At 37.7% G+C, this 19,403-nt stretch overlaps 1 protein-coding gene across 1 annotated transcript in view; it reads right to left on the bottom strand.

Moving 5' to 3' along the window:
- DOCK3 (dedicator of cytokinesis 3) overlaps positions 1-19,403 on the bottom strand; it is a 197,826-nt gene that overhangs the window by 159,132 nt on the left and 19,291 nt on the right. Inside the window, exons 3-5 of the mRNA XM_085311589.1 lie at positions 11,556-11,596; positions 9,890-9,945; positions 6,538-6,634 (exon numbers count right to left, since the gene is read on the bottom strand). Of these exons, the coding sequence (XP_085167715.1) occupies positions 6,538-6,634; positions 9,890-9,945; positions 11,556-11,596 (194 nt within the window). The remainder of the gene's footprint in view (positions 1-6,537; positions 6,635-9,889; positions 9,946-11,555; positions 11,597-19,403) is intronic.

Below are 19,403 nucleotides of genomic sequence, written 5' to 3' on the forward strand. Positions count from 1 at the left end.
CAATTTAAAACTGATCAAGGAGGAAAAAAAGACATCTCAGAACTTGCTAGCAATTTCAACATCAATAAGGCAGTTATTCTATTTACCAAAATGGAATGTATTATGATCTCCCTTATCGATGACGAAATAACGTTTCCTACAAAGCAAGAAGTTATAAAAAAAAAATCCTGCATGTGGTTTGTTGCAGTATGAATTGTCAAGGACACCAGAAGGTGACTTGCATTTAATTCAGTCTCTATTTTTAAAATCTATTAAATCTACCCATCACCATGGTAACTCAAGTAGCATATTCCCCTCATGCATTCTGATTATGTATTTTCAAAAAAAAAAAAAATTTAAGCAAAACTTGGCCCTAATTCTACATATTATGAACTTGTATGTGGAATGAAAACTAAAATATCCTGCATGTTGCTACACTATTGCTCACACTATGCTTTGAATATTTTTCTTTGAAGATCACAGAACTTGCAAAGAAGCTTTTAAAGCCAATATTGTAATCTTTCAAGTTTTAATGACTTAAGACTTGCTTGCAAACTTATCTTATTTTACTCTCCTCAAAATTTAAGTATGCTTCTAATTCCCTAAAGCTAGGTCTCAGACTTCCGCAAATCACCATGAGGGACCGACTGCATCAAATTTCTTAAAAATCAGGGAGTAGGGGGAGAGTAATTATGGGAATCCTCTAGCATCTTAAAACGTGAAGCACTTAAACAGAGCTTCAACAAGTTAGATCATTACAACAAAGCAGAGATGTACTCAAACTGACTGGATTTTATGGCAGTGACCTAAAAATAGACAAACAGATTCTACAGGGGGTCAGCTCTAACAAAGAAAAAAAACATACAGTTTGTGCTATCCACTAAAAACCTCCAGAAAAACCTCCAGAAAGCCTTAGCTAGTACATTCAAGGAAATGCAAATCACSATTTAACAAAGCAAAAGAAGGACTTTTACCCATCTTTCCAAAGACGATGCAGATAAGGGGGCATAAAAAACCCTGCGATTTTCAATACAAGAAAATCCTGCCTACAATAACCCCCAGAAACGCTGATATAAATCGCACTTTGTGACACTCTTCTTTACTCCCAGATTCACCTTCCGTGACCGAAGGAATCGCGCTATAAGAATATCCACCTTACACACAGAGCACTGAAGTGCTCACCAGGTTCTAAATCATTCTGCACCTACTTCACAACCAGTCAAAAACATGTTAAAGTCATGCAAGCCTCTTCTAGTACCAAATGACAAATCTGCTAAAAGCCCTTAATTAGGTTGCTAAGCAATCAGGTGCTTTCCCAGCAGGCTGTTCCCTTTGAGGAGCTGAAGGAGGACATGTTACTGAAAGGGGAAATATTTACTCTTCGTTTCCTTTACGTTCCACGCAGTGCTTAAGACAACATCAGCTGAAGGATTCGCAGTAATTCTGTGGCGTGAGCTCATGTCCGAGCTCTTGGCCACTCCATGAAGATCCATCCTTCACTAACCATGGAAAAGAGATGAAACCGTTCAAGTATTTTCTGTACTAAGTAGAACCAGCATTAGAACATAAGACAAGAAATAACACTACGATGAGTTTGAGTCTTTGCATTAGTATCAACTGAGGCTAGACAAGCTCTTAAGATCCTTTTGTAATACTTCAACAGACTAAAGGATTTTCTTACATGTAGGTAACCTTGAAAATGAGTCAGAAAAAGGATATTTGCAAGACCATCTCTGTACATGCACTTCAAAAGCATACTTCATCTTTCCAGTAGTCTGTGCACATGAGCTAGGAATAACGTATGAAATACGTTCACCTTAACTTCTCGGTCTATTCCTTCTAGGGAGACTTTCTCTAAAGTACAGCTCAGATGCAMTATATATCTGTTTTAAAAGCATTCAGATCATATTGCACTTTTTTCTGTCTATATAGTATAGAAAATGGCATCAGCAATTCCATAACTTCATCAGATTTGAAGAAAAAGCCAACTCATTAAATTAAAATCTCTCATAAAACACTTCAATACAAGAATAAACTACATTAGTGATTCAGGGAATGGTGTCTTTCTCCCTCATCAGTTTTGAGCTTATGTTTCAATACAGTGGCCAGGGAACCCTTAAGAGATCCGAATCAGATAGCTTTAATTGTACCCAAGTCCTTTACCCACCCTCGCTCTCTCTCTCTCTCTCTCTCTCTCTCTCTCTCTCTCTCTCTCTCTCTCTCTTTTTTTTTTTTTTTTAATAACTAGATAGGAACTTTAGAAGATTTAAAAGCAGCCAACAGGAATTTTGCTTCAGGCTCAGGAGGCATCCCTTCCATCTATGCTCAATCCAATTAGATATTCTTCCTAAAACTAAACCAGAAGTCATTCTATCCTCTCTCTTCCCCTCACCCCCCAATACAAAAAAGTAGTATATAACTGGTCTGGACAACTTCTAAATTGGATAATTATGTTTGGTCTCTCTATAGTCTTCTGCTATTTCAAAAGAAATGGTCCTCAAATCACATCTTAGACTCTGAGGAATTTTTTTCACTGTTAAAATAGCTACTATGCTCCACCTGTGAGTTTCAGTGATCTCTTTAGCTGACTTATCTCACAAGAGTCTTGTTTGACCTAATTAACTAAAGCTCAGGGAGAAATTGGAGATCTTTTATTTAGAAGCAGGATAAAACTCTTATCAATCCATACAGGGTAAGAGAGAAAGTTAACTACTGCCTTATTTGCAATATATTTTGGTCCCAGTGGAAGACACAGGCTGGTATACAATGGCACAGCTACACGACAGCCACGTATGTATTTCACCATAAAGGCAATTTTGTTATCTGTCTACATCAGTGCCTGTAGAAGTCTCTCCTCTAGGTCTTTGCTTGCTCTTCTGCTCTGCCTTCCCCATCTCTTTGCAGTGGTCATAAGAACAGGTTCAGCTACCCATACTGACATCAATAATATTTTTCTTTCCTCTCCCACTCCGTATTTAGTATAATACGGAGGAAGGGAACCATTGACATCTTCTCTTTACAAGCCTTTATTACAAGCCTTTATAATGCAGAGAAAGGACAAATTGAATCTTCTTTTTATTTTCTTACACTTCCCACAAAAGAAATAGCTATTTTGTCTAAACTAATCTAAAGCACAACATAGTGTATTTGAGCCAGGTAAAACAATAATACAAAGATAAAAATACAAGATCATATACTTAGTTTACATATACACACACACACACATACACAAAAATTTTGGATAATGACAGTGAGGATACAAAAATTCAAGACAAATAGGTTAAGCAGAATGGTAACCTTTTTTGACAAAAGGCAGCTGCTAAAAATTACCGTTCCTGTGCTCATCACAGAAGTCTGGATATAAGCAGATCAGAAAGGAGGAGAGAACTGTCCATTTATTTTCCAGTATCATGACAATGCATCTATATGTGCACAAACTTCTATTAAATTAGAGAAAATTTGCTCTTTTCTAGTCTGGCACCAGAAAACCCATACCATCTTTATTCCTTTAGCATTAAATGTTTAATTTTTCCATTACAGGTTACTCAGTAATAAATAAAGGTGATTTTTAGATAGCCATATAACCTTTAACCTGGTTAAACATTACTGCTACAAAGAAATATGCAATATATATAGAACAAAACCCGTGTATAACCTTTCTCATGGCTTCTCTGCCAGTAGTATCTGTASCCCTTTCCAATATGGGAGAAACCTGCATTTTCAAATATCATGYTGTCCTGTTAGCATTTCAAGGGGTACAGTACCAGTTGCTTGACATATAACATTACAGTAAAGCAATGAAAATGCCACACATCTTTTATTTCTAACCTACGTTAGGCATAGCCCTTCCTTTAAGAACTCATTGCACACAAATGCCTTTTTCTCCAGTCTCAGCTTCAAGCCCCACCAAAACTTTGCTTTCTCTCTGATAGCAAGAAYTACAGTATCATGGCACTGAACAGTACAGTGAACTCAGGCTCATCTTTCTAATACGTATTCCATAGGTCTACAAACTAAAATTACTGGACAAATCTTTTATAACTTCTTCCAGCTTCCTCACCCAGAGTGTGGCCAGGAAGAACTGAGGAAGATTTCCAACACACTACATGAACTGAACTCCTACAAGGGTCTTTCTCAACTCTGTGTTTCACTTTGCCCTTCAGTTTCTTAGCATTATTTTTCTCCCTTCAAATTTCAACCAAGTTATTTTGCCTTGGAAAAACATCCCTCCCAAGGCTCTGTTCTAATCCTTCCAGGCTTCTTAGATATCACATTCCAACCTTTACCATTAGTCCAAAGGCAAATACAACCTTGTAACACATCCCAACACTATTATTAAAGTAGTTCTTGGAATTTTTAATTGAAATAACCTTTGCCTCAAACTATAACCCACATTAAGAAGTTCACCAAAATGGATGAGATGAACATCTAGGCCTATTCAGAGAYGTTAAGAGATGCTGTATGTTTTGTTTGGCAGTTGTCTAACAATACAATACTATTAAACAATGAAGCTCCTACTGCTACTATTTATAGGTATGGACTTACTGAAAAACAGTAGTAAGTAACAACTAGCATTTATGGAACTTTTTTACAAAGCTGACTAAATGCAGCAACATGATGAACATTAGATTCTCCGATGATTCACTTTACATTTTGGGGATAATAAAAATTTCACCCAGTACAGAACCAACAGCAAGTGAGCATTTCCATTTACTCTCCAAAGAATATTTTAAGATGTGACTTTACAGCACAGCTTCTAGCCTGAATGCAAAGCGCACAATCCTAATTCCAGCTCTACCACATCCACTTKTGCACCTCTATGTTCCCTTAGGCTTCAGCTTGACAATTTGTCAAGGGGACAAAGTCCTGGTACCAATTTAACAATGGTATGACTGTTAATGGCRTAGACTGTTCTTACAGTTCTTACAATGCTGCAGATTGTTCTTCCATGTCAGAAGAGCTACAGTATAACATTACCACTAGATTAGAATTCTTTTTTTTTTTTGTATGATTCCTGAAAAAGCAATTTGTTCTCCTCTCTGAAGCTTTGCCAATTTCTTCTCTCCATGAAAGGGATGTACGCATCCAAAGCTATATAAAAACAATAAATTCTTTCCCCCTGCTATTTAAGAATACAATAATGTTGTGTGCAATAATATAATGAGTATAACGAGCTAAAATAGAAAGCAGCCCCAGAAAAGAAACCATTAAGTTTTGAAATGGAGCTTTTTCTCCTCCTTTCCCTCAGGCAACCAGTTTTAATAATTTAAAAAGAATTAAATTGGTAGAAAGTAAGTAAGGTGTGTAAGTAAAATGATTCCCCTTACTGAAAGTCAATACCATTGTCAGTATTATTGTTGCCTCCTTCATTTGACTGTGGGGAAACAAATTTATCTTGCAAGAAGAAAACTGAAAATATTACATTTTTTCCCACATACACCAGAGAGCTAAGCATTTGGGATGGAAAAAATAAGGAGCATTAGGAGTAGTAATAAAGAAAAAAGTGAAAGAAACATGTATGAAGTCACCCTCAAAATTAGATTGGTTGCTAATTTCCAATAAGAAATTTTCTCAGAGGCATAAGTTTCCCCCAGGAAAAGTGGGAGCAATGAAAGGAGAACTAATTTCATAATGGCCTTAATCACTTTTTGAAGATAGTACAGAATGCGACTTGTTGTGCTGGAAGACCAGACGACTCACTTAAATCAGGTGTCCTCCAATCATATTTCCCAGATATCTAACTAATGGCACTTTAAATAAGGTAGCTAAGCTGCTGCAGCTTTACATAGAGCAAATTCTTTAAAGTTAAAAGAAACAAATAAATAAATAAAAGAAGAAATTCATGCTTTTACCACCTACAGTTCTTGGTCCTAACTCTACAATTATGGCTTTAGGTTACACAGCTAAAAAAAGCTTTTTTTAAAAAAAAAGGGAAAGTATTGCTCTTAAACATGCAAGTTTGTTATTTGCTCTTCCATGGGATTTGGCCATTAGAAAAGTATAAGAGGAACAGAAGAGCAGAGCAGAAATAGGAGTCATTATATGGCAGCATTTGAAAATGATATCATAAATATGAGTACAAAACCAAATGCACATCACCTGAATCTTTGTTTTTATTAAATGATGGAAACATAGCATGTAAAGAACTTGGTTTGACTTCTTCCTCTTTTAAGTTCCAGATGCTAGGAACAAATACTTACAGCCTGTACTGAGTAATTCTTTGAAGCCTTTGATGGGACTTTAAGAAATTTTTCTTATTGTGTGTTATTGAACACAYATACTCTTTCTTACATATTTAAGAACACTTTTAACATTTGGTTTTGTAATGACGACACTTTCGGATCTAAGGCACAATTTCAAATCTGCTTAAGCTTCCACCATCATGCATGCAAACCCCACATGATCAATGATTCTGCAGTTAGTCCTACACATCACCAGATAAAGTGAATCTAAATTCTTATATTAATCATGATCTTTTCCTAATGGACCAAAGTACATGGAACATCTCTCAAAGACAGTTGATTTAAAAAAATAACAGAAAAACTGCACTGTTCTTACCACATACAGTTGTTTCCAGAGCACAGCCCACTCCTGCAGTGTTGCCGTGACTTCCGTGACAACAGAATCTTCAAGTGGAACGACCGTTTCATATTGCCTATTCAAAGAGGGGGGTGGGAGAAAACAGTAAAAAAGATGTCCTGAAAGAAGGGCAATAAGAAAGAAATGTTGGCAAAACAGTAATTTTTAAAATGCCAAAAACTGACTTAATTTGAGTTGTTAACAGAAAGGGAAATATTTTAAGAGCAACTCTGTTTGTTGTAATGCTGGAGGACACGATGCTCTGGAGTCGCATCAGCTGTTCCTCCCTYACATTCCACAAGAATCAGACTGTGTGAAGCATTTCCTAGCTATAAGTTCAATATTTGATTTTGTTCTAATAAAGGTCAATTAAAATACATTTCATGATTATAGCACGCTAAATTAACTTGCCTAGAAAATGAGGAGCTTGACAGTTTGAATCCCTTTACACTGCTCTAACCATTTTCTCTGTCATTTAATACTTTGGCCATTACGAACAATTACCCCAAAAATTCACCATCTATGAGCCATCCCTATCCAGCAGGCATCTTCAGTACTGGATATGAAACCCTAGTGGGCTACCCAACAGTCAAATGAGTAAGACTTGTTGCAGTCAAGCTCTTCCACAGCCACTTAAGGAGTCAAGTTTCCTCTACTTCCTTATTCTTAAGTGTTGAGTGTGCTAACACTTACTTATATATTGTAACAACATTATATTGTCTGAGCCATCAGTGCCTTATCTTTTTTTTTNTTTTTTTTTTAAGGGGGAACATTAAAAAAAGTAGTTTCTGAAACTGGCTGTGTTGGATCATTTTTTCACTGGTCCTTATGCAATGATACTGAATAACACTGCCTCAAAAAATGTTTTGGGAGGAGCTGTGTCAAGTGAGACAGCCTCTGCAGCACATCCAACCACACTACTGAAGGGCGCAGAGACCTTCCTCTAARGCAGCACAGCTCATTTCCCTGCGCATACAGGCAGCTATTTTAAAATCCCACAGAAGGCAAACCACAGACTCTCCATTCCACAACCAGTCCAGGCTATTTGCCCTGCCCTTTGTGCAAAGGGTTAAGCGGGTTCTTACAAGTAAATAAGAGCACCGAGATGTATTTAGCTTTAAATAAGCTCTTCTAATGATTAAGTGTGGTTATTTTTAAATATTGCTTAAAAAAAGAAAAAAGTACCACCCCAAAAGCTTAATTCTTCATTTTCAAGTGACCTTAAGCTTATGTTTACATTAGTGACGTAAGTAAATCTTATGTTAGGACCCAAAACACATTTCCTCCCCCCTCCCATTTTTTTTTTATTTATTTATTTTTTAAGGAACATCAATTACTACCTTAAAAATATGGCATAGTTGTATTAGGTATGCATTCAACCCACTAAAGCTTGGACTGGGTATCACAAATTCATATGTATACATCTTGAGACAGTAAGACAAACCAAAATTTTTTCTAYTAATCAATGACCTTACATTCCCACATTTTCTTGCAAGAAACTGAAACACTGACAGACTTGCCTTCTGAGACCGTGCCCCTTTCTACTGCAAACGTTTGTTGAAATTTGGCCACAGTAGAAGACTGGGAAATCTCAACTCATGTCTTAAGACTCTGCTGAGCATGCTTGCAATCTAAAGCGTGACATAACACGACAAAAAGCCTAACACCTATTTTTCTTTCTCTCTCTCTCTTTTTTTTTTTTTACTTTGCAGTCAAAGACCATTTCAGTGGCTAACAAAGATTCTACAGTTAGCACATATCAAAGGTTTCCTTGTCGCTAACAACATTAAAAAAAATGCTGCAGCCATTTCTAGATGAAGATTCAGTTCTCAGATCTTTGAAAAATGTCATCGTAAGAAATGGATTGAAAATATGACCTTAAGAAACCATAGAAAACTAAAAGAATGAAAGAAGCACAATATACTTTAGGTAATACAGACAAAAATTTCAAAATTAAATTAGAAAAGTGTCCCTTAAAGACTATTTTTGCAATTGCATCTACAGGTTCTTGGCATCAGTGAAAAATTAAGACATTTTGGAAGGTCAGCCTTCAACAGTATGGCTGGATTTAAAGAGATTGCATAGCAAGACTAGAGTTAAATATAGTTAACAATTTAATTATCATGCTTTGCATTCTCATAAAGCTGTATTTTCTCTATAGTATTCCTATATGTTAATACCATTACACTGGGTCAGTGACTCAAATATGAGACCATTATACTGACTGAGACTACATTATACTCAAATATGAGGCCRTTATACATTGTGAGTATATTCTAAAATACAGAGGCAGATTTTTTTTTTAAAAAAAAAAAAACATGACAGTGACAGAATTGCATTATGTTCTGTGTTTTATCAATTCGTTTTATCAGTCTTTGATACTCCTTTAGGAAAAATTACACCATCTTTCCTAATCAACATCCAAATATGCTGCACTAGTCATCTTAAATTCTGAACTAACATCAAGTACTAATAACTAAAGATTATAGGAAACTGATTTTTCYCTAAAGGGGGTAAACTTTCAGAGTAGTTATTCTGTGCCATATATATGTATTCTAATAGAGTCCAAAGTTACGAAGCATCAGCGTTACAGTTGCCCTCACTGTCTCTACGCAGTCTCTTTTAGAAGAATCATAAAACTCAAGACTACCAGAAGTCACATATTTTTCTATAGGCACCTTACTGAAAAATATTTAACACATTCTGTTCTTCCAATTTAATTTGCTGCCAGTAGGTCATCGTTTTAAATGCTGCACTTCAGTCCCCCAAAGCAGCCTTCATCTAGAAAATGCAAGAGCAGCAGTGAAGACACAGGATATTGATTTCAGGAGCCTCAGTCAATCTCATAGGAACCTTTACAAGTTATATGACCTACAATAAAATCACTGACATAACGTTACCATCATTATCATTATTCACCTTAGATAATTTAAACCTAGCCCAAATATGCCTTTCTGAATCACATATAAAGATAGAGAAGGTATAATAATTGCAGGAAATAATGCTGGGGTCGAGGTTGGGAGCAAGGGTGGAAGGGACCTTAGATGCTTTAAAAAGCAAATGAAGCTCTTTAAAACRTGTACCTGACAAGTGATATCTCTGAAGTTACATTTTATGCACAAAAGGGAATGGACAGACAGAATTGGCTCTTCCTATAGTTAAAAACAGCCCTTAAAATTAATGAATTTATAACAAAGCTGTACAGAATAACATTAAATTTAAGCACAGAATCATACAGAATAAAAACTACGATGAACTCAAATCACTCTATAAATTCCTTTCTCTTTTATACAAACACTGCAGTTTCTTAAGGAGAAGGAAAAGCACTCACCCTCTGTTACTCACAATTGCCTTTTTCAAGTGAATATAGTTTGCAGGAAAAATCCCCTACAAGAGGAAAAAAAGCCTATAAATACATTTATAGATTTTTAGCATTTATATTCTAGGCTAATTCAAATAATTAACATTAAAAAAATCTTATTACTGTATCACAAAAGAAGCTACTGCAATCAAAAGTCAATATTCAAACCACAGTTGCAGTTGATGATTTTAGTCCATGTTAGAATGGGACAACACACTGAACCAACCTTCCAGTCTTCAAAGACCAATGTCCTCATCAGGAAGTTTTGCAAGTCTACTCAACAAAAATACCATACAAAGACTCAAGCTGAATATTTTCTATTCTCAGAAGCTCTGAAAGCATTCAAAACACCACTGTATGAGAAATATGCTCTAATGCAAAAATCATAGCAGGCAAACCATAACCAAATGAAGAGCTGTCACTAATTCTACCCAACTGCCTCGGAGCAGACAAGATTGAGATAAAAGAGAAAACTAAAGTTTACCAAACTTCTTTCTTACTGCAAAGACYGTCTGAACCCAACAACTGGCTAATAGATGAGAAACGAGCAGGAAAGAGGTAGAACAAGCAGGAAGGGTGAAGAGAAAGGAGCAGCTAGGAAGGACAATCAGCAGAAAGGAATGACCAACAGGAAGAACTACCAGGGACACGTATTGAAGACGTATGAACTACGCAGGGCAGCTACAAAGTGGCTATTGCACAGTTCACAACACTGGTATGAGTCCAGGTAAGGCCTCCCCAKCAGCCCTGCTGATTCAAGAATGGTAAATCTGAAGTTCCACGGTCAATTCAAGATCAGCGTAGTTAATATGCAGATTAAAATTAAAAAAAAAAAAAAGCAGTAATTGAGTGTGAACTGTAAGTTTTCAGAGCTTTATAATTTAGCACATTTTGGGAAGACTGATTTTTCATGGTGGGAGGGAGGGGAAGAAAAAAAATACTAAATAGAGACTATTCAATATGTTAAGGAAAAATCCTTCTCTTTGATAGACAAGATTGAAATCGATGAGGAAAAAAAAAAAAAAAAAAACAGTAATTGAGTGTGAACTGTAAGTTTTCAGAGCTTTATAATTTAGCACATTTTGGGAAGACTGATTTTTCATGGTGGGAGGGAGGGGAAGAAAAAAATACTAAATAGAGACTATTCAATATGTTAAGGAAAAATCCTTCTCTTTGATAGACAAGATTGAAATCGAGGAGGAAAAAAAATCATGAAACTAACAGGAACGGCTTCTCTGAAAGTCAAGAATAAACACGCATGCTTTCAGCAATACAGAAACGTGGAAAAGGAAGAAACACTACTTCAGTTTGCTTGTTCGGTTCACTTTCGATTAATGAAGTCCATTCCTCTGATTAGGCTGGTTACCTAAGAAACTACAGAAGGTTTGAAGAGTTCTCTTATCAAAATTCTGCACATATGCAAGCAGTAGACAAAACACACGATGAATTTAGGCTTTTCCATTAGAAGAGGAATATAGTTGTGCAAGTATTGTTCTATCAATTTAGAGAATAAATCCAACTCTCCAACATGAAGGTTAAAGAGAAAAAGTAGTAAGGAAAAATAAGAGTTTACAGAGCTGTAACAGCAAAGTAGAGAATCTCTCCCACTAAGTTAAGAAAATGTCTTCACGCTTACCTTTACATTGGGCTTCTTAACTGAAACACCTCTGTACCAACCTAAAAACAGATAAAACACACTATATTAAATTGTGATATTGCTTACTTCACACAGAAGTCTGACTGAAAACTATGTAGCTACTGAGATCWTTCGGAAAAACCACTGTGCCTCGCACGGATCAAACTTCCTACATGGAATAAAAGCGGCTTAGTATTCTTTGTAACTTTACTCGCAATCATCAGCCGCTGCGATAAAGATATATTCGGCACTTGCGCAAGAATCTGTACTGAGCATTCTTCTTGTATTGTGCTACAAGGGTCAAGGAGGAAAAAGACACAATCATACATTTCTCATACTGTTTAAACAAATACAAATCTTTTGCATATGTCTAATCTTACGCATGCATGAGAGCCTAGAGGACAGACTTCAGGATCTAATTTCATAAATTCAAATAATATTCTTGCATCCCCTATCATGACCCAGACATGATAATAATCMGGAGTAAAAGCCAAAGCTGCAAAGGCCACAAATCAAACTGAAGAGCCTAATTGCTGTTTTCCACAGGTAAATAACTTATGTCACTCCATGCAAGACACCAACTCACTGGGGAAGCATTGAAAACACTCTCAATGGAAAAAGAGCAACTTTCATCTCCAGAATGTAAAGCAAAAAAGTTTTTTTAATCTTTTTTTATATAGACAGATACTTTATTACGTATGTCTCATGAGAACAGGACATAACACAAAGACTTGATTTCCCAGGAAATTATTGCATATGTTCCAGAAGCAAAGTTTAATCTTCAGTTTACTTCTTAGTTGGTCAAACTTCATGGTAACCATATCAGCAGAAGCATATATTCTTCAGAGAATATAGAAACCAGTCTGCCAGCTTGCCTTCTGAAGATACACCAGTTCTAAAATGTGTAAAGTATTTCCCCAATCTTTCCTTTTAGGTCATACTCTTAGTTTTTCTTTCTTTTTCCTTTTCTTTTCTTAGTATGAAGATTTCTTTTAGAATCACCTTTTTCTGCTTCAAGTTTCCTGCAGTTCCATTCAAGCAACATACAGTAAGYAGAGAGAAGCGCTCACCAGGCCTTGAAAGAGGTAGTTTGTAACACAAAATTCCTTATTTACTTGCAATGAACACTACCAAAAAACCCACCCCGTATCTCAAAGTAAAAGCTATCAAATTGGAAAAGGTACAGTGATCATCAAGAGTGTGCATRTATTACATTTTTACTAGATTCAACTCAGCATTTATCAAGGAACTGGTCTTAAATAGATTAACACCAAAACAATTTGATCATCTTAGRGGAAAAATATAAACTTACTTTATATGAATAATACTTATTTAATTACTACCAACTAATAAGAATTTGAGGATGGATATAATTAAATACTGCCACTAAAAACTGTGACATAAAACCACAGTTAGAATACCCAAAACCCTCTATAGAGGAAAACTATGCTCCATAGATATAATGTTGTCTCCATTTCCTTTATGGAGGGATAAGAATATTCTCAAACTGCCTGACCTCCTGTAGAATCTAGCAAAAAGCAGACAGATAACACTGATCACTTTGGAAAATGAAGCACTGTTAATGGAATTTAAAAATGGGAGTGGGGGGCTACTAATAGAAAGGAGTAGGAAAGAAGCAAGTATGGTCAAATAGCTTTTCAAAGTTAGGGAAAATGAATTCTCCTTTTTGTACKTAAAATGAATATTTTACATTATACTGATATAAAAAGATACTATAAAACAAAAGAGAAAACAGTTGCAAAGTTAATTAATGAGCAGTTAAGAAGTGCCAAGAATTAATATCACCTCCTCACTAACTCACCCCTTCTGCACTGACTGGCTCTGCTAGCATTTCAGTATCTGCAACAGCTAATGCAAGGATCCTTTCCAGATTTTTTCATTACATAATCCCGATTCCTTTGCAACATCCTGCCCACACGTGCTGCAACTGTGGAACAATATCTTACAGGAAAGAGATAACATAATTAAAGACTTCAGTAAAATGTATTCAGTCCACCCAATTAATAGGAGCTTAAAAAAAAGTCTTCTATACTGATTTTCTACCATAGGAGTTGAATATTGATTTGTCAGACAACAGGAGAAAGCTGGCAATCTGTRCATGGAAAATACGCAAGTGAATTCGGAGGGCCGTGTCCTTTAATTGTTTTAAAGGCTCAGTCTGTTACTGGTTTCAGCTCTGCCTTACCTACTCTTTTTCTTTTCTTCCTTTTATCACTTTCCTCTGTACAGTCTCCTCTCCCAATTTTTCTAATGTCTTTTTCAATTGCATCACTTGACTCTGCCCCTTTTTCCTCTACAACTTTTGCTTCTGCAGCTCCTCTTCCTCCTATTCCCTTACAGCTCAATCAGTWACTGAGTTCTCCTCTACAGTGCATGCCAGTCAGTAAGAAAGCACTAGAAACCACAGGTGAGTTCATTTGATTGAATGAAGTTCTACCACTTTATGGGACAGCAGTCTAGACACACAAAATGTCARGATCAACTATGGCTTCCTGGAGAGMGGCATGTTCAAAGCAGATRCAATCTGYGGACTTCCATCACTGAAGCAGCACGTATCAGCCTTTGCTGAACACACATGAGCTGTGACATTCAGCCCCAACCCTCTGCCAAGCTTTAACTCAACCAAATTAGTTGTCCYCCCTCCCCAATAAAGTAACATCTTCTGAGTGAAGGCTTGGAAACTATGAATGCATTTAAGTGAGTATTGTTGTTACGATATCAATGGCAGGCTAATGCTGTATTTCAAAATACATTGACAGAGCACGGAATTTACTGTAAAAACACCAAAAATTGGTCCATTATAAGCAACATCCTAAATAGTTCCTAGTCTACATGGGATAGCAACTAGAAGAACACTAAATATATCCTTAGCAAGTCAGATTATTTTGAATACTACATATGCTTGAAATTAAGTAAATAAAAGCAGCTTGCTTGGGGTATCATTGGTATCATTGATGGCATTTCTGTTTGTTCTAGGACGTCTTCATCATTTTGTGATGAGCCAGGTAAGACAGGCACAGGAAGAGCATACTGCTTACATTATAGCACAGTGGCAACCAAACAACGCGTTATTACACCTGAAGCTGGGGATGAGCAAAGCCATGGCTTGTCTCTTAACATTGTGTCTACGTGTGATTATGGATACGTGCCATGACAAAGTCACCTGCTTTAGAAATTTTGATTATGACTCTACAGCAGGTGTAGAACAAAACAAAAACTGTTTTAAGAAATCAGTAATATGAGAGACATAACTCCTTTGTAAGATAGAAACCGTCAATCAYAGAATCRGTAAGGTTGAAAGGGACCTCTGGAGATCATCTAGTCCAACYTCCCTGCTCAAGTCACCTAGAGCATGTTAGACAGGGCTGCATCCAGGCGGGCCTTGAATATCTCSAGAGAAGGAGACTCCACAACCTCTCTGGGCAACCTGTTGTGKGAGTTATKCATACTTTTCCAATTTAACTGATTGTGAACACCTCAATGCTTTACATTTTCAAAATGCAGAAGACAAAGGTTTAATCCAAGTACTACAGCAGTAACTGAAATCAACCATATCCATTCCAGCATATTCTGGACAAGTCACCGCATTTTTAAGCCTTGTTCCAGTTTTGCTTTTACACAGACTCACTACGAGACAGCAGAATATCGTCCTCCCTGAGCCCAGGGCAGGGGGTGGTGAGCAGAGGCATTTCTATGCCTGCCTTGAGCTTCTCTACCACTTGCAGTCTGTTTTCCTGGACTGGTGAAAAGTGTTGGCACATGGGCAGTTGCGTTGCAGAGCTGGTCACCTGGGGACTTAGGTTGAACAGAATGAGATTCTGAGTGTAGCAGCAGGGCTGGCAGTCACTGGTGCCTTCCCTGTTGGTCCAGGAGCAGAGACTGCTCCCCAGTGCTGTATTTACACGCACACACACACASAGGCACAAGAATTACCTACTTCACAGTACAGTAGATAAGCTAGGCACATTGCCTGAAGCAATATAGCCACACCGAACAGTGCTCTGTGCCAACTAAACTCAAAGAACCTAAACATTACATTTCTAAAGGTGAAACATAAAACTTAAGGGAAAAAAAATTACAATCCTTTACAAYTGCTTTTTTCAATACTATCTAATGGTATTTGACTGCAAGCCAAGACAAGTGAGAAGYAGGCTAGTCTATAGCTCTGCCTCCTTTATTATACCCTACAGAGCAAATAATCCCTCCAAGAGCTGCAGGAAGAATTACTTCCATGATTAGAAAACTGCAGAAAAACAAAAGTGCCAGCACTTTGCCTGTTCTCCCCACACATTATAAAGATGACTTGCCTRTAACTTTTTCTTCAAAACACATTCTCTATACATAGAGTTCACACTGTAGGGTACTTGCAAGTCAGTACTAGAAGCTGAAGATTACTTAACAGTGTATGCAAAAACATCCTTCCCTTTGCTTGTTTGGTTGTTCAGCTATAGCAGGTAGGAGGTTTGTGCTGCTCAGTTCCTCTGAAAGAGCGAGTGCTAGAATGCCACAAGGCTTTTGAAGAGGCAGGACAAGAAAAAGAAAAGAAAAAAAATAGAAAAAAAAAGAGTATATACCAACATCACACCCCCAAAAATGTTAAATAACATGCCTTTCTCCTTTAAACACATCTGTTCATACAGAAAGTCATAGTGTGGGCAACTTGAAGCCAAATTGCTGAATCCCCCACACCCCTAGATGAGGGCCTTTCCAAAGATGGTACTGTTCTCAGGGGTCTTGGCAACAACTCAKCCCCAAGGGAACTGGGAATGGAGCCCCGCGGCAGGTCGGCGTATCTCCGTGCCTCAATTTGCAGAGCAGCTCCCATCATTGCTTCATCTTTACCTGAATGTGCCTTGAACAGAACAGGCTACTCTTTCTTGAAGGCACCTCATAATCCTTTTCAGATTCTCAGTTAAGCAAAAAGAAAGCTTTTGCATGGGAGAAATAACCCCATGTACCAGAACAAGCTGGGGGCTGACTGGTGGAAAGCAGCTCTGCAGAGAAGGACATGGCAGTGCTGGTGGATGACAAGTTGACTATGAGCCAGCAATGTGCCTTCGTGGCCAGGAAGGCCTATGGTCTCCTGGGGAGCATTAGGAAGACTGTTGCCAGCAGGGAGGTGATCCTGCTCCTCTACTCAGCCCTGGAGAGGCCTCATCTCAAGTACTGTGTCCACTTCTGGGCTCCTCAGTACCAGAGAGACATGGAGCTACTGGAGAGAGTCCAGCATAGGGCTATGAAGATGATCAGAGGGCTGGAGCACCTGCCCTGTGAGGAACAGCTGCAAGAGCTGGGCCTGCTTAGCCTGGGGAAGAGAAGACTGAGGGGGGATCTTATCAATTTCTACAAGTACCTGAAGGGAGAGTGTCAGGGGGACGGGGACAAACTTTTTTCAGTTGTCCCGTGTGACAGGACAAGAGGCAATGGGCAGAAACTGAAGCACAGGAAGTTTCGCCTGACCGTGAGGGGGAATTTCTTCCCTGTGAGAGTGACGGAGCACTGGAAGAAGTTACCCAGAGAGGCTGTGGAGTCTCCTTCTCTGGAGATATTCAAGGCCCACCTGGATGCAACCCTGTCTAAATGCTCTAAGTGACCCTGCTGAGCAGGGAGGCTGGACTAGATGATCTCCAGAGGTCCCTTCCAACCTTCCAATTCTATGATTCTGTGAAAAAGCCAGTCCTTTTGACAACTCAATAGCAGACAAACGGGGTCCTCAGGAAAGGTACTGACTTGCCTTTCTAAACAATACGGCTCAAACATCCAGGCTGAGTTAAAAAACAAAACAAAAAAACAAACAAACAAACAAAAAAACAAAAAGCCCCCCACTCAGCTGTAGAAGAACAAAGCAGGAAAACCAGAAGACTCCACAGACCGTTTAAATCCTTGCCATATAATATTCTGGAAATACATTATGTAAATATTTATGGTTACTCTTAAACATAAACTCGTCCTTAAGGGAAGCAGCACTATTAGGATCCACCACAAGAACTCAAAGTCTCACAGCCCTAGCAAAAATAACAGCCATAAGAAGTCTGGTTGTAATAAATAATAAAGCCCACCTGTCAAAGTGTTTAAAGCTGGACCCATTTAAAGACCCATATATGAGGTTTAAATTCCATTGAGAAAGTGCCATTTCCCCAAGGGGAAGGTGAATTCTTTCACAAACAGGCCAGTGATGGGACAGAAAATTAAAATGCCTCCAGTGTGTGGATGCAGGGCAGGAATTGCCACTAAGTTCATCCAAACTAAGAGAACATGTCTTTCTAAACACAGCCTGAAGTCTCGGGGTGGGGGAAAAGAAAGCTGAAAGGAGAGAATGCTTTTCCCATCAAAACCACAAAACTTGACCACTAGCTAAATATTTTTCAGACGGCCTCTTTCCTCTGAGCAAATCTGTTCTAGTCCCATGGCCATGCAACGGTAAGGCTGTCAGATGAGAAGAGTTAAAGTTTGTAGTAAGATCTAAGAGTAGATATAGGGCTTTGCATAACAGYAGAGACAAACATCCAGAAATTAAAGCTGCTTGAAACCTCATTGGGGCTAACCATGTAAGAAGTGGCTTTAGCCTATTTGATCCTGAGGATAACTCTGTGTAGAAAAGAAAGTCAGGAGACTGCATCTTTATTTTCATGTATTAAAACTTCCCTGATCTGGGAATCAAGTATCTAGAGTAGAGAGACTAGCACTTCTTTAGAGCAAAGTTTAATCTTTAGGACACAGCCAAGCTCTAAACTAAAGTCACTGGGACAGTTATCATCTATAATCCATCAGCCCAAAACAACTGACCAATTAGAACTACTTGGAAGCTACTAATTAACTCAGTGCAACATACCTGCCCCTGAAGAATCTCACATCCACAATCTGCTGAAGGAAAGCAGTGCCACGTGTTACTACTGAGATACCTTTTCTTCCAAAGTAGTAAAACAGTGTATGTGTAACGTAACCACTGCTCCAAGTTCCAATACTGGTGTGAAGCCAGCACTCCCATACTGACCTTTGCTTTACGTTCTCAAACTGGCAGAAAGAAGCTCCTCATCCTAGAAGGGAGGTCTCTGATCATACTGATTTTAGCCGAATGAGCCCCATACAAAAGAAGCAGGATTTGGAGTACATTTTAGAAATACTAGGGCAAATATACAAAAGATTTTATAGTAAAAAATATTTCGCCTATCATGTTTTGGATGCAGGTAGACCAGGAAACACCTACAGACAAAGTACTGAAAGCAAATATTAAACTTGGAACCCCAYAGCACAATGCTGTGGTTACTATATGCTTCATCATAATGCAGAATTTAAAAAGACATTTTCTTCAAGAGAAACACACTTTCAACAGCTAGACTTTATTTTCCTACAAGAGCAGCAGCATTGTGGCAGAATATGTAACAATTTTATGTATATGCAAGCTGTAAATTAATGATGAGGTTCCCATTTGTGAATTCCCAAACACGTTTAGAACTTTTATTACTATGAAAAGTTCTACTAGAAATTCGGTAAKCACATTTTGCATTATTTAACTTCTCTCTCAAGTCTTTACTTTTTTGCCCCAAATTTAAAATTCACRTTTCCAGATCTATCATATACAATGAAAAGGAATCTAAGTTTAGCCTGCAGGGTTGATAAGCTGCAGGGATTTTTTTTTTTTTTAATTTTTAGTAATTGGCAAACTCAAAAAGATTGATAATCAGTGGACAGTACCTTTTATCTACTTTTACTTATTTCTACTGAGGAAAAATGTCAAAGACTAAGAACAAAGACCTTGTAAAACTATTAGAAGCACCAGTTTTGGAACCAAATCCCTAAGGTTCTTAGCTCAAGTCTCCCAAAAAT

The sequence above is a fragment of the Rhea americana genome, unplaced genomic scaffold (assembly GCF_003343005.1).
Source record: "Rhea americana isolate MKP2758 unplaced genomic scaffold, rheAme1 scaffold_345, whole genome shotgun sequence".
NCBI lineage: Eukaryota > Metazoa > Chordata > Aves > Rheiformes > Rheidae > Rhea > Rhea americana.